Source organism: Salmo trutta, chromosome 29 (assembly GCF_901001165.1).
Source record: "Salmo trutta chromosome 29, fSalTru1.1, whole genome shotgun sequence".
In the NCBI taxonomy this organism is placed as follows: domain Eukaryota; kingdom Metazoa; phylum Chordata; class Actinopteri; order Salmoniformes; family Salmonidae; genus Salmo; species Salmo trutta.
The window spans coordinates 8,386,785-8,403,109 of NC_042985.1; the positions used below are offsets into that span (position 1 = coordinate 8,386,785).

Here is a 16,325-nt window from a genome sequence, read left to right on the forward strand (position 1 = left end):
TGACTAGATGTTGATCAAAAGGTTAATTACTGATCAAAAGGTTCATTCTTGATCAAAAGGTTAATTCTTCATCAAAGGGTTGATTTAAGTATCTCAAATACAATTTGTGGAAGCTTGATGTGTGGACAATAGTAAAGCTTCAAAATGTGTAAAGATATTCCAAAATGTAGGCTACAATAAAGAAATTACCATAAAATACTTAAAATAACCTCTTTGGGAACTGGCAACAACGGTAGCCAACAGTTTGGTTCACAGTTTAAACTCTGCTTACATTTAAAGGTTTTTAAAGCTTTTTTGTGATGTCTCGTTGTTTTTTACAGGTATGATGAAAGGATTTGAAGTACTTGACATTGAATAATATAACATATCCCCATTCTAAGTTCTCTGGTGTGATATAAATTCCTTAAACATTATAATAGGTACAAATAAATATGGGTAAGATAACATGATATCACATTTAGGTTACTAATGGTATGATATTTGCATTGATATAATGTTTTGAAATAGCTGCTTACTTCGTACTTGAAAGTATAAGGTTGTGAAATAATTATTTTCATTACATAATATTATTAATATGATAATTTCATAACCACGGTCACAATATTACTGAGTATAGAATTCCATAACCTTTTACATTTGAATGCAATGTAAATACTCAAACTGCGGATAGTGACCCTGTGTAATATCATATCACACAATATGACCTTTGAAATCTGTTTGAAATCTACCAGAGTTCCAGTGAGCTATGACAGTCGTGCTGAATGAGACTCCATCCTGTCAGCTGGTCAGCACTCAAAAAGAGACCGCCTGTTGTTCCGACATACATCAACGTGCATGGACAGCATGTTAAAAGAACAACTACGAGATGTGATACGGAGAAAAGTGCTCCATGCCTATGCCTGAACCACCGCAAGCAAACATGGAGGCAGAGACAGATCTTTAGGCCCAAGGCATCAGGTTTCTCATGAGAAAAAGACAAAACTCAGATGCCATTTGAGGGACACAACCCCTCTCTGTGTAGATGGTAGAACCTGTTTGGAGGGCTCAGGTCATTTTTACACAGTTCTGCATGACCCAGCCACTAGCGTTCACGTCCAGCTTGAGCATATTCATGACCCACTCGTCCTTCTGGGCCCCCTCCATGAACTCAGTAAAGGAAATCTGGCCTGTAATAAAAGGAAAAAAATATAAATTTTGGTGGGCAATGATCCAAGATCTTTCTCACGTTAAGGTTACTGCCTTAGACATAACTCGGATGTAGTGCCAACTTAGTAAGAAAGTAGGAAGCCATTCATGCTTATTAAAAGTAGGAAGCCATTCATGCTTATTAAAAGTAGGAAGCCATTCATGCTTATTAAAAGTAGGAAGCCATTCATGATTATTAAAAGTAGGAAGCCATTCATGCTTATTAAAAGTAGGAAAACATTCATGCTTATTAAAAGTGGGAAGCCATTCATGCTTATTAAAAATAAAACAACAAACCAGTGGCAAAACCTCCATCTTTCCTCTGTATAATGGGCCACGTAGCACCTGACCATGAGGATGCCAGAGCTATGTCCCCCTCAAATGGACCACCAATTAGCACTGGCATTACCTAATCCTGGCCATTACATCAGACTGACCAGTGTGTAAAGGTCAGTGACAAAGGTAGATTGTCTCCCGCTGATGGAAGATGGCATTAGAACACAAAAGGATATTGCTCAGCCATTGGAATTCCCCGATGACTCCTTTTTTTCCTAGGGACTTAGAATACATTCCTCGATACATTAACATATAAGAAAGTACAAATGACATACAGTACAGCCAGTGGTTTCACCAAATAGCCCTCAGTTAAAGATACTCACTTTTTAGTCAAGGTCAAAGCTGGAGCCCCAGAACTATGCACTGACTCCCTTCTGATGCAAACTGTGGGTCCTCATGTATTAAAATACATTGTTTTACAAGTTTAATCTCTTAGATATGTGACACCACTGAGATCCTCTCAGCCAATTTCCGTGCTACTGTCACGCCATATGTGAAAAGGAGGATACATTTCAATACACAGTATATGCTTGAATTTACATCCAGAGAAGGATAGAAACAGTGCTCAGTGGTACAGAAATAATATAGTGTTTGCACTGTTAACGTTTAATTCTCTTTCTCAGTCATCATATGCTGTATGTGCTGTTATCACCATTTAGGAAGAAGGTACAGAAGAGGTTTTGGTTAAACTTCTCATTACAAATCAGTCCATAATAGTAGATGATTCAGGGGTAATAGCATAAATGCAGCTTTCTGTTTTACATTTGTCCACATGACACCCCACGTATCATCCCTTCACCTTCAATCTCATTCTAACGTTCCAAGACTGTGAGCAGTGGTCCATCCCATCCCTCTGTCCATCTCTTTTGGGCTATCTGTCTCTCCATTCATTACTGACATACCCCCCACCCCTTAGAACACAGATTGTTCATCGTGGTGGTTTGACGGAAGTGCTGTATATTTGGTACAGATTTGAATGCATGTTCTGCCGTATACATTAATACATCTTAAACGGGCCACTTACCATCATGATTTTCATCGACCAGCTCAAAGATCCTGTCACACACTTCATTAGGTGTCATGTTTATGGCAGTTGTATGAAGCTTGATTTTGTAAATGATCTGCAATTGTATGAGATGCATTTCATTACATACAGTTGGGGGAAATACAGTGTGGTATTTGACAGAAGTGTTTTTTACACAGTTGTCCTATCTCAAATGGTATTCATTTAAAAGGGTTTCATCATAAAAAGATGGGTTTACCCCACTGACGAAAAATGTGAAGTTGTATAACTTTTATATTACAGAAATAATATTTTGTCTAGTGTTGTTTATCTGAGCTTAATTTACTGAGTTCACATAAGGTAACATTTAAGGCAGACGGGTAACAAAAAAATGTATAGTTACCCAACTGCCTTACAATGTTATGTTGTCTTAATTTAGGAAATCGAGAGTTAACAAAACTAGGTAATAAAGTATTATTAACATTATATCCTGCTCAAAAAAATAAAGGGAACACTTAGACAACACATCCTAGATCTGAATGAAAGAAATAATCTTATTAAATACTTTTTTCTTTACATAGTTGAATGTGCTGACAACAAAATCACACAAAAATAATCAATGGAAATCCAATTTATCAACCCATGGAGGTCTGGATTTGGAGTCACACTCAAAATTAAAGTGGAAAATCACACTACAGGCTGATCCATTTTTGATGTAATGTCCTTAAAACAAGTCAAAATGAGGCTCAGTAGTGTGTGTGGCCTCCACGTGCCTGTATGACCTCCCTACAATGCCTGGGCATGCTCCTGATGAGGTGGTGGATGGTCTCCTGAGGGATCTCCTCCCAGACCTGGACAAAAGCATTCGCCAACTCCTGGACAGTCTGTGGTGCAACGTGGCATTGGTGGATGGAGCGAGACATGATGTCACAGATGTGCTCAATTGGATTCAGGTCTGGGGAACGGGCGGGCCAGTCCATAGCATCAATGCCTTCCTCTTGCAGGAACTGCTGACACACTCCAGCCACATGAGGTCTAGCATTGTCTTGCATTAGGAGGAACCCAGGGCCAACCGCACCAGCATATGGTCTCACAAGGGGTCTGAGGATCTCATCTCGGTACCTAATGGCAGTCAGGCTACCTCTGGCGAGCACATGGAGGGCTGTGCGGCCCCCCAAAGAAATGCCACCCCACACCATGACTGACCCACCGCCAAACCGGTCATGCTGGAGGATGTTGCAGGCAGCAGAACGTTCTCCACGGCGTCTCCAGACTCTGTCACGTCTGTCACGTGCTCAGTGTGAACCTGCTTTCATCTGTGAAGAGCACAGGGCGCCAGTGGCGAATTTGCCAATCTTGGTGTTCTCTGACAAATGCCAAACGTCCTGCACGGTGTTGGGCTGTAAGCACAACCCCTACCTCTGGACATCGGGCCCTCATACCACCCTCATGGTGTCTGTTTCTGATAGTTTGAGGAAACACATGCACATTTGTGGCCTGCTGGAGGTCATTTTGCAGGGCTCTGGCAGTGCTCCTCCTGCTCCTCCTTGCACAAAGGCGGAGGTAGAGGTCCTGCTGCTGGGTTGTTGCCCTTCTACGGCCTCCTCCACGTCTCCTGATGTACTGGCATGTCTCCTGGTAGCGCCTCCATGCTCTGGACACTATGCTGACAGACACAGCAAACCTTCTTGTCACAGCTCGCATTGATGTGCCATCCTGGATGAGCTGCACTACCTGAGCCACTTGTGTGGGTTGTAGACTCGGTCTCATGCTACCACTAGAGTGAAAGCACCGCCAGCATTCAGAAGTGACCAAAACATCAGCCAGGAAGCATAGGAACTGAGAAGTGGTCTGTGGTCCCCACCTGCAGAACCACTCCTTTATTGGGGGTGTCTTGCTAATTGCCTATAATTTCCACCTGTTGTCTATTCCATTTGCACAACAGCATGTGAAATTTATTGTCAATCAGTGTTGCTTCCTAAGTGGACATTTTGATTTCACAGAAGTGTGATTGACTTGGAGTTACATTGTGCTGTTTAAGTGTTCCCTTTATTTTTTTGAGCAGTGTAATATATCATATATCATATCATCAGTGGGGTAACACATCTTTAGAAATGGAGAAAAACATTTTTTACACTGAAACAATACTCTGACATTAGGCCTTTTTAATAGACAAAGGAAAAAGATTGAGGTCCTATATATACAGTAAATACCAGAGCCGTGAACTCAGCTGACCTATAGGCATGGGGGCTGGTTCAGTTCAGAACCAGATAAACTATAGGATCAGGGCTAGGTGTTCCCAAGGATAATTGGTATTAAAGCCACTTGCTCCTCCCATCCTTTCATCCAATAACATGTACGGACAGAATTAGATTTGTGAAAACCCCAGTCATCCCACGCAGTCGCTTTACCCTGACCTGATCATAATCCCTCACCTGATCCTAATCCCTGACCTGCAGCATATTAAGGCAGTGTCCTAATAACATTTGTTTAATGTAATTCCTGTATTATACAAGTATTATACATGTCATACAATTTAGAAAACTGAGTACTGCAGATTATACTACCAAAATGTGTCCAGCTGTTCTTACCCTTAGAAAAGAAAGTGCATAGCCTAGCCTAACTGATCTACAACTACTAGTAGCCAACTGCAGGCCAAAACGAAGCAGCCAGTCAATAGCATAATGCAGAGGAAGATGATGTGTAATTTCTTACCCGAATTAGGTTTTTCACCTCTTCTCGGTCTAACTTGCCATTTCCGTCCTTGTCGTAGATTTTAAAGGACCACTTTAACCTATCCTCAAGGTTCCCCCGCAATATCAGGTGAAGAGCGGCCGTATATTCCATAAAATCCAACGCGTTATCCTGTGAAAACAATACATGGATTTATTGCATGTTTACCACTTGAATGTATATTGATAACTGAAGCTAATGCAATTAAAGGGATAGTTCACCCAAATTACAAAATGATGTCATTATACCGGTATTAACATTTTTTTTATGCATTATGTCCAAATCGAAAGTATCTCAAATTGATTGTGAAGCTCAACAAAGTAATTTATTCTGTGCCTTCAGAAAGTATTCACACCTCTTGACTTTTTCCACATTTTGTTGTGTTACAGCCTGAATTTAAAATTGTTTGACATTTTTGTCACTGGCTTACACACAATACCCCGTAATGTCAAAGTGGAATCATATTTTTCAATTTTTTTACTAATTAATAAAAAAATAAGTATTCAACCCCTTTGTTATGTCTTGTCTAAATAAGTTCAGGAGAAAAAAAATGCTTAACAAGTCACATAATAAGTTGCAATAATAGTGTTTAACGTGATTTTTTTTAATGACTACCTCATCTCAGTACCCCACACATACAATTATCTGTAAGGTCCCTCAGTCGAGCAGTGAATTTCAAACACAGATTCAACCACAAAGACCAGGGAGGTTTTCCAACGCCTTGCAAAGAAGGGCACCTATTGGTAGATGGGTAAATATTTTAAAAGCAGACGTTGAATATCCCTTTGTAGCCTAGTGGTTAGAGCTTTGGACCAGTAACCGAAAGGTTGCTAGATCGAATCCTCGAGCTGAAAAGTTACAAATCAGTTGTTCTGCCCCTGAACAAGGCAGTTAACCCACTATTCCTAGGCCATTATTGAAAATAAGAGTTTGTTCTTAACTGACTTGCCTAGTTAAATAAAGGTAAAAATATATATTTTTAAATACACCCCGTCACTACAAAGATACAGCCGTCCTTCCTAACTCAGTTGCCGGAGAGGAAGGAAACCGTTCAGGGATTTCATTATCAGGCTAATGGTGACTTGAAAACAGTTACAGGGTTTAATATGTTTGGTTTGGGGGAAAACTGAGGATGTATCTATAACATTGTACTTACTCCAAAATATTAACCTATTTGACAGAGTGAGAAGATGGAAGCCTGTACAGAATAAAAAATATTCCAAAACATGCATCCTGTTTTCAACAAGGCACTAAAGTAATACTGCATAAAATTGGCAAAGCAATTCCTGAACACAAAGCTAAGTTTGGGGCAAATCCAATGCAACACATTACTGAGTACCACTGTCCATATTTTCAAGCATAGTGGTGGCTGAATCATGTTATGGGTATGCTTGTACTTGTTAAGGACTGGGAGTTTTTCAGGATACAAAAGATACACAATGGAGCTAAGCACAAGCAAAATCCTAGAGGACAACATGTTTCAGTTTGCATTCCACCAGACACTGGGAGATGAATTCACCTTTCTGCAGGTGATAACCTAAAAAACAAGGCTAAATCTGCCCTGGAGTTGCTTACCAAGATAGTGAATGTTCCTGAGTGGCCGAGTTACAGTTTGGACTTAAATCTGCTTGAAAACTATTGCAAGACTTGAAAATAGTTGTCTAGCAATTATCAACAACAGATGACAGAGCTTGACATTTTGAAAATAATAATGGACAAATATTGTAAAATTCAGGTGTGGAAAGCTCTTAGAAACTTACCCAGAAACACTCACAGCTGTAATCGCTGCCAAGGGTGGTTGTAACATGTAACGACTCAGGGGTATGAATACTTATGTTCATTAAATAGTTATATATTTGCAAACATTTCAAAACATTTAATTATGGGGTATTGTGTGTAGACGGGTGAGAGAAATATATATTTAATACATTTTGAATTCAGGCTGTAACACAACAAAATGTGTAATAAGTCAAAGGGTATGAATACTTTCTCATGGAAATGTAGATGATTTGAACATGATGCACTATTTTTTTTTATATCAGCACCATGAGATTAGCATTTGAAAACAGTGCCAGGGAAACTAAACCACAGCATTGATTGCTGTCATACCTTGCCCATAGACTGCTTACAGGGTAAGGAAACCAATATTACATTTTGTAATTTGGGTGAACTGTCCCTTTAACAGCACAATGGATGAATAGAACGGATTAAATTTTTTTTAAACATTATTTCCTGATTGAAAAATGTTTTACCCACTTCACTTACCCTGTTTGTGTCGAATGAATGGAAGACAGTCTCAATGTACAAAGTCTCTTCCTCGCAGCTGGCTGGTACACCAAAGATCCGTTTTAATTCATGCAGGTGCAAAGCCCCACTCGGGCACTCCTTCATAAAAGTCATACACAGCTCCTGAATTTGCTCCAAATCCATCTCCTCATTGTGGCTTTCTGCTTGACCCATTGTTACAGTTCACTTGGATGGTAGAAAATATTTTCTACAAGAATTCAAGCAAATATAGTTCAACATAAAGGTTATAAGTTAGTCTGGCTACTACATGTGGATACTGAAGCATCTGCTTACACGGTCCCATCAAACTAAATGCCTTTACTCCACTTGCCAGAAACTATGGCCTGATGGGGGACTGGACAGAGTTGTATATTTAACCTTTCAATCACATTAACTAAGCAATCTCTGGGTCTTTTGCCAAAAAAAAGGTGAGCTCTCACCTGATCATTCAAGAGTGCATGTCCTGACATACTCCCTAGGCATTTCCTGACATACAGTGCCTTCAGAAAGTATTCACACCCCTTGACTTTTTCCACATTTTGTTGTGTTACAGCTTGAATTTAAAATTGATTAAATATATATATTTTGTGTCACTAGCTTACACTCTTAGAAAAAAGGGATCCAAAAAGGTTCTGCGGCTGTCCCCATAGGAAAACACTTTTTGGTTTTGGGTAGAACTCTTTTGGGTTCCATGTAAAACCCTCTGTGGAAAGGGTTCTACATGGATCCCAAAGGGGTTCTACCTGGAACCAAAATAGTTATACCTGGAACCAAAAGGGGTTCTTCAAAGGGTTCTCCTATGGGGACAGCAAAATAACACTTTTTTTCTAAGTGTACACACAATAACCCATAATGTCAAAGTGGAATTATGTTTTTAGACATTTTTACAAATTAATTAAAAATGAAAATCTGAAATGTCTTCAGTCAGTAAGTATTCAACGCCTTTGTTATGGCAAACCTAAATAAGTTCAAGAGTAATGTGCTTAACAAGTCACAATAGTTTCATGGACGCACTCTGTGTGCAATAATAGTGTTTAACATTCTTTTTTAATGACTAGCTTACCTCTGTACCCCACACATACAATAAAAATGTCATTTAAAACAGACACTCTTATCTTAAGGTTGCTACACTATATATACAAAAGTATGTGGACGCCCCTTCAAATTTGTGGATTTGGCAATTTCAGCCACAACCGTTGCTGACAGGTGTATAAAATCAAGCACACAGCCATGCAATCTCCATAGACAAACATTGGCCTTACTGAAGAGCTCAGTGACTTTCAACATGGCACCGTCATAGGATCCACCTTTCCAACAAGTCAGTTCGTCAAATTTCTGCCCTGCTAGAGCTGCCCTGGTCAACTGTAAGTGCTGTTATTGTGAAGTGGGATCGTCTAGGAGCAACAACGGCTCAGCCGCGAAGTAATAGGCCACACAAGCTCACAGAACGCGACCGCCGAGTGCTGAAGCATGTAGCTCGTAAAATCGTCTGTCCTCAGTTGCAACACTCACTACCGAGTTCCAAACGGCCTCTGAAAGCAACGTCAGCACAATAACTGTTTGTCGGGAGCTTCATGGAATGGGTTTCCATGGCCAAACAGCCGCACACAAGCCTAAGATCACCATGCGCAATGTCATGCATCGGCTGGAGTGGTGTAAAGCTCACCGCCATTGGACTCTGGAGTAGTGGAAACACGTTCTCTGGAGGGATGAATCACACTTCACCATTTGGCAGTCCGGCGGACAAATCTGGGTTTGGCGGATGTCAGGAGAACGCTACCTTTCCGAATGCACCATGAGAGTTATTTAAGATACTCTTTAAGGTAAAATACTCTTCATAAGGTAATGTTTCATATGTTTTCGAAAGATAGGCAGGGACTCCGGTGTAATGACTTTAGGGGAAAACTTGTTCCACCATTGGGGTGCCAGAACAGAGAAGAGCTTTGACTGGGCACTCCCATAGCGGTGGGAGGGCCAAGAGACCAGAAGTGACAGAACAGAGTGCTCGGGTTGGGATGTAGGGTTTGAGCATAACCTAAGTAGGGGCAGTTCACCTTGCTGTTCCATAGGCAAGCACCAGGATCTTGAAGATAATGCAAGCTTTGACTGGAAGACACTGGAGTGTGCGGAGGAGCAGGGTGACATGGGAGAACTTAGGAAGGTTGAACACCAGGTGGGCTGCGGCATTCTAGATAAGTTGCAGGGGTTTGCTAGAACAAGTGTGGAGCACAGCCAACAGGGAGATGCAGTAGTCTAGATGGGAGATGACAAGTGCCTGGATCAGGACCTGCACTATTTAATGTGTGAGGAAAGGTGTTCCTCTAAGGATATTGTAGAGCATGAACCTGCAGGAGCGAGTCACTGCTTTGATGTATGCAGAGAACTACAGGGTGTTGTCCAGGGTCACGCTCTGGGAGGACGACACTGGCGTTATCAACTGTGATGAAGAGGTCCTGGAGCAGGCAGGCCATCCCCGGTAGGAAGAGCAGCTCCTTCTTGTCAAGGTTGGACTTGAGGTGGTGGGCCGACATCCAAGCTGAGATATCTGACAGGTACGTAGAGATGTGTAGTTGAGTGTCATCAGCATAGCAATGATAGGAGAGACCAGGTGAGGATATGACAGAGCCAAGTGACTTGGTGGAATGAGCAAGAGGAGAGGCCCTAGAATCGAGCCCTGGGGGACACCAGTAGTGAGAGCACGTGATGCAGACACAGATCCTCTCCAGCCACCTGGTAGGAGCGACCTGCGAGGTAGGATGCAATCCAAGAGTGAGCAGAGCCTGAGACGCCCAACCCTGAGAGGGTGGAGAGGAGGATCTGATGGTTCACAGTGTCTAAGGCAGTGGATAGATGGCATGTCCTGACATACTCCCTACTTAGGCTTTTGTCTGTCACTCAACCAAATGGCAATCCTTTAACTCACTGTACTATTGGCTGATGCTTTTGAGTGTGTACTGTACTCTTAATCAGCAATTGCAAGGACTGACCATCCATGAGATCCAAATTATAGTTTTAAACATGTTTTGAGGCCATACAGTGTTTATTTACAAATACATTGTTTACAAACAATGGAGTAAAGAAAAGCTTATATTTAGGGTTCTGATGGGGTGTGACAGTTGGAAACAGAGTACCTATTGTTAGGTTCTAATTCTCAGTCTCTTTCATGATCATGTGAAACGTCAATTGCTATGGAAATGCTGGGATGTGTTTTGAATTATGTTAAAGGTAATTATGATGCAACTATGATGGTGATACGATACAGATTACAATTATCATGAATATTAAGGCTATACTCACTACATGTTACACACATAGACACTCAACCATGCAAATTGGCAGAGTTATTATTTATTTGGACATCACACAATATAGTCTTACTCTTATACAGACATCATACACACTCTCATTATATCACATCCAATATCATACACATCAACCTACTCAGATTTGTTACACACATAATTTGTCTCAATTTTCTAACATCTGTGGCATTGGCTCACAGGCACAGGCAAGGGAATAAAACAACTATTGCTAGATCCTATTTCTTGAATTCTAAATATCAGACATTTGAAAGCTCTAGTTTTGACCTTCATATTACCTCTGATGGCAGTAACTTTACAAGCACTAATTATGGTCAATTTAGCCTGAGAATAGTATCTAGTTATGGTAAGGGGTGAAATAAGTATAGCAAGTTATAATTGTAACAGTTTGGCAGATTATAAAAAAAGATCAGTCTTTACATGGCTAAAAGAAAAGGAATATAACATACTGTTTACAGGAAACTCAGTCTACATCTTTAGAGGAAGTTGCGTGGAAAAAGGAATGGGGTGGTGAAATCATTTTCTGTCATGGACAAAGGAACTCAAAGGGTGTTAACTCAAAGGGTATTAATGAACAGAAATTTTGATCTGAATGTGCAAGTAGTCAGGAATGATTCACAAGGAAGGTGGATCCTTTTAAATATCAAAGTGGATGAAAAAGAGATTTGGCTCATTAATCTATATGGTCCAAATCAGGATGATCCACACTTCTTCGAAAACATTTATACCAATTTATTGAACTTACAGGAAACAAATGATCTAATCATTATGGTAGAAGACTATAACACAGTGTTAAGTACCTCAATGGACCGTAAAGGTAATCACTCTACAAACTATCATCACCGTGCCCTTAAGGAAATCACAAATATTCTGGACACATTAGAAATAGTGAATATTTGGAGACTAAAAAACCCCGACCTAGTGAGATATATATGGAGGAGACTTAATCAAGCTAGTCGTCTTGACTACTCTCTTGTCTCTTTCTCTCTTGCATCAAAGGTTAAAAAAGTTTTAATAGGAGACAGAATGCGATCGGATCATCATCTAATTGGCATTCACATAACATAGGTTTTCCACGTGGATGGGGATATTGGACATTTAATCAAAGTTTACAGGAGGATGTTATGAGAATTTTGTTCTCAATGTTAACTTCAATTAAAATACTCAGTCTGCCACCCAGAATGTGTAAGATTCTGGTTGAATAACACAGACGGAGGCCCAGCTTACAAGAATCATAAGTGTTTATTCAGGAGAGTGCTCTGAAATCCATTGTACAGAGACATCATTATATACCAGGCTCCGTATTTACGCACACACATACACACAAACATTAAGGCCCAGATCTCTTAACACTGTAGATCATTACCCAGCCGACAGTTTCATTCCTCTGAGATTAGGGAAACCTTGAGGGGGACTCCCTCTCATATCTTAAACCCTCAGAGTTCAAGCTAGGGCAGGTCAACCACAGTTTAACAGTTCTTGGTGTTGACTGAAACACACAGACACACATTTTTCTCTTATCCTAGTCCAACCTCGTTATACTTATGTTTAACCCTTTAGTTACTCATTCTTCATACTATATAGACCATATCCCTAATAGTTAAGTCTCAGGGTAGAATTATTTAATCATTACATTCAAACATATAAATCCCTTTACAGAGGACAACTTATTTTTAACTAAGACAAAATAATTTATAACTGCATTTTTTCCAGTATAATATAGGTTCAGCAAATCCCCTTATTGTTTTGGATACCTTTAAAAGTACCTTCAGGGGTCAGTCAATTCAATATTCATCAATAATAAAAAAGCAGTTTCTGGCTAAAGAGACAAGACTAACAAGAGAAATCCATGAACTAATAGTACAGGTAGATAGCAATAAAAACGATACTACAGAGATACAAAATAAGTTAGAGGAAAAACAAAAAGAACTTGAGGAACTTATTCAAGAACAATCTAATGTAATCTATTACAAACATAAAGCAAACTGGATGGAATTGTCACGCTTGTCGTCGGTAATGGAGGACCAAAACGCAGCAGGTATGTGTATGCTCATCTCGACGTTTTAATGAATACAAAAATGAACACCAAAATAACAAACAGAAATAACGATCGACAAAACAGTCTGGCAAAGCATGAGGCTTACACACAGAACAAGAAACAATCTCCCACAAATGCACAGACAAACACACCCAACTAATATAGGACTTCCAATCAAAGGCAACACCAAACAGCTGCCTTCAATTGGAAGTCCACCCCAATTAACCCAACATAGAAACACACTCACTAGACTACACATAGAAATACATAAACATAGACCACAACTCAAAACCCGGAAATACTAAATCAAACACCCTTTTAAACACACCACCCTGAACTACATAAAACAAATACCCTCTGCCACGTCCTGACCAAACTACAATAACAATTAACCCTTATACTGGCCAGGACGTGACAGTACCCCCCCCCCCCCCTTAAAGGTGCTAACCCCGGAAGCACCTTAAAAAACAAAAAAACAAAAAACCACAACCCCAAACAACAAAACAAATTTCCCCTCTACTAAAAGGGAGGGAAGGGAGGGTGGCTGCCGTCAACGACGGCACTGTGCTACACCCCCCCTCCCCAACCCACCTATATCAGGAGGTGGCTCCGGTTCTGGCCGTTCCAGGCAGTCGGGCCACTCTGGCAGTTCGGGGCAGTCTGGCAGCTCGGGGCAGTCTGGCAGCTCGGGGCAGTCTGGCAGCTCGGGGCAGTCTGGCAGCTCGGGGCAGTCCGGCAGCTCGGGGCAGTCTGGCAGCTCGGGGCAGTCCGGCAGCTCGGGGCAGTCTGGCCACTCCGGCAGTTCGGGGCAGTCTGGCCACTCCGGCAGTTCGGGGCAGTCTGGCCACTCCGGCAGTTCGGGGCAGTCTGGCCACTCCGGCAGTTCGGGGGCAGTCTGGCCACTCCGGCAGTTCGGGGGCAGTCTGGCCACTCCGGCAGTTCGGGGGCAGTCTGGCCACTCCGGCAGTTCGGGGGCAGTCTGGCCACTCCGGCAGTTCGGGGGCAGTCTGGCCACTCCGGCAGTTCGGGGGCAGTCTGGCCACTCCGGCAGTTCGGGGGCAGTCTGGCCACTCCGGCAGTTCGGGGGCAGTCTGGCCACTCCGGCAGTTCGGGGGCAGTCTGGCCACTCCGGCAGTTCGGGGCAGTCTGGCCACTCCGGCAGTTCGGGGGCAGTCTGGCCACTCCGGCAGTTCGGGGGCAGTCTGGCCACTCCGGCAGTTCGGGGGCAGTCTGGCCACTCCGGCAGTTCGGGGCAGTCTGGCCACTCCGGCAGTTCGGGGCAGTCTGGCCACTCTGGCGACTGTTGACTGGCGGGCAGCTCTGGCGACTGTTGACTGGCGGGCAGCTCTGGTGACTGTTGACTGGCGGGCAGCTCTGGTGACTGTTGACTGGCGGGCAGCTCTGGTGACTGTTGACTGGCGGGCAGCTCTGGTGACTGTTGACTGGCGAGGCTGGGTTCACGCACTTGAAGCCTGGTGCGTGGTGCTGGTACTGGGCGTACCAGATTGTGAACACGCACCTCCAGGCTAGTGCGGGGAGCGGGAACAGGACGAGTCGGACTGGGTTGACGCACTTCCGGGTCCGCACGAGAGACAGGAGCTAGAAACCCAGGGCTATGGAGGCGCACAGTCGGTCTTGATCTTACCTCCTGCACAACCCATCTTGGCTGGATGGAACTAGTAGCCCTGTACGAGCGGGGTGCTTGTACAGGGCAGATTGGGCTGTGCAGGGGCCTGATGGTAGCCGTGCGTAGAGCGGGAGTTGGGTAGCCTGGTACTCGGAGGCGTACCGGCGACCAGATGCGCTGCACAGGCATCCTCCTACCAGGCTGGATGCCCGCTCTAGCACGGCACCTGCGAGGGGCTGGAATAATGCGCACCGTACTGTGCGTGCGTATGGGTGAGAGTGCTCTCCTCAGCGAAACATGGCGCTCTCCACCTCATACACTCCTCCATATAACCACGGGTAGCTGGCTTCCGGCTCTTCCTAGGCCTAGCCAAACTACCCGTGTGCCCCCCCCAAAAAAATTATTGGGGGTGCCTCTCGTGCTTCTCCCTCAGCGCTTCCAAGGCCTCGTACCTCCGCCTCTCTGCCTTGGCTGCCTCAATTTCCTCCCGTGGGCGACGGTACTCCCCAGCCTGGTGCCAAGGTCCAGCCCAGTCCAGAACTTCCTCCCAGGTCCATCTCTCCCGCCAGTCCAACTCGAACTCCCCTTTCCTCTGCTGCTTGGTCCTTAGTTGGTGGGAGATTCTGTCACGCTTGTCGTCGGTAATGGAGGACCAAAACGCAGCAGGTATGTGTATGCTCATCTCGATGTTTTAATGAATACAAAAATGAACACCAAAATAACAAACAGAAATAACGACCGACAAAACAGTCTGGCAAAGCATGAGGCTTACACACAGAACAAGAAACAATCTCCCACAAATGCACAGACAAACACACCCAACTAATATAGGACTTCCAATCAAAGGCAACACCAAACAGCTGCCTTCAATTGGAAGTCCACCCCAATTAACCCAACATAGAAACACACTCACTAGACTACACATAGAAATACATAAACATAGACCACAACTCAAAACCCGGAAATACTAAATCAAACACCCTTTTAACAAACACCCCACCCTGAACTACATAAAACAAATACCCTCTGCAACGTCCTGACCAAACTAAAATAACAATTATCCCTTATACTGGCCAGGACGTGACAGGAATATGGAGAAAAATGCATAAAGTTCTTCCTGGATCTCCGATACAGGAACGCTAACAAAAATAATTTGCAGAAACTCGTTACTGAAGACGGAGTAATCTATGATTCTCCGAATTATATTTTAAAAGAGGAAGCTAATTATTTTAGGCAGATGTTCTCTTTTCCGTCTCATCCTCTCCCACTGAATGAAGATTATGGTAAGGAATTCTTTCCAAATAATATAAAAAATGGAAAATGAACAAATGTACAGAAAGATCAGTGCGAAGGCCAAATTACAGAGGAAGAACTTTTTGAGGCAATTAAATCCTTTCAGTCTGGAAAAACCCCAGGGCTTGATGGTATACCGGTAGAGGTATATCAAGTATTTTTTGATGTACTAAAAGCTCCATTGTTAGATTGTTTTAACAACTCCTATAGAAATGGTAGTCTGTTAGGTACTCAGCAGGAAGGTCTGATTTCTCTATTATTAAAACAAGACCCAGATGGCAAATATAAAGACCCAGTCTATCTAAAAAACTGGAGGCCCCTTACACTTCAATGTTGAGATGTTTTCTATTTCTATGTTTAAGTTCTAGTTTTTCTATTTCTATGTTGGGATTGTTTGGGTTGATCTCTAATTGGAGGCAGCTGATCCTCGTTGCCTCTGATTAGAGATCATATTTAAGTAGGGGGTTTTCTTCCTGGGTTTTGTGGGTAGTTGTTTTCTTTTTA

General features: G+C 42.7%; 1 protein-coding gene across 1 annotated transcript; it reads right to left on the reverse strand.

Annotated features, from left to right (window-relative positions):
- Positions 1 to 1,044: 1,044 nt before the first annotated feature.
- On the reverse strand, positions 1,045 to 7,828 carry LOC115167456 (guanylyl cyclase-activating protein 2-like). The gene is made up of 4 exons (XM_029721882.1): positions 7,523 to 7,828; positions 5,240 to 5,389; positions 2,546 to 2,642; positions 1,045 to 1,166 (listed from the first exon to the last, which is right to left on the reverse strand). The coding sequence occupies exons 1-4, from the start codon at positions 7,715 to 7,717 to the stop codon at positions 1,045 to 1,047; spliced, it is 564 nt and encodes a 187-aa protein (XP_029577742.1). The 5' UTR covers positions 7,718 to 7,828.
- Positions 7,829 to 16,325: the final 8,497 nt, after the last annotated feature.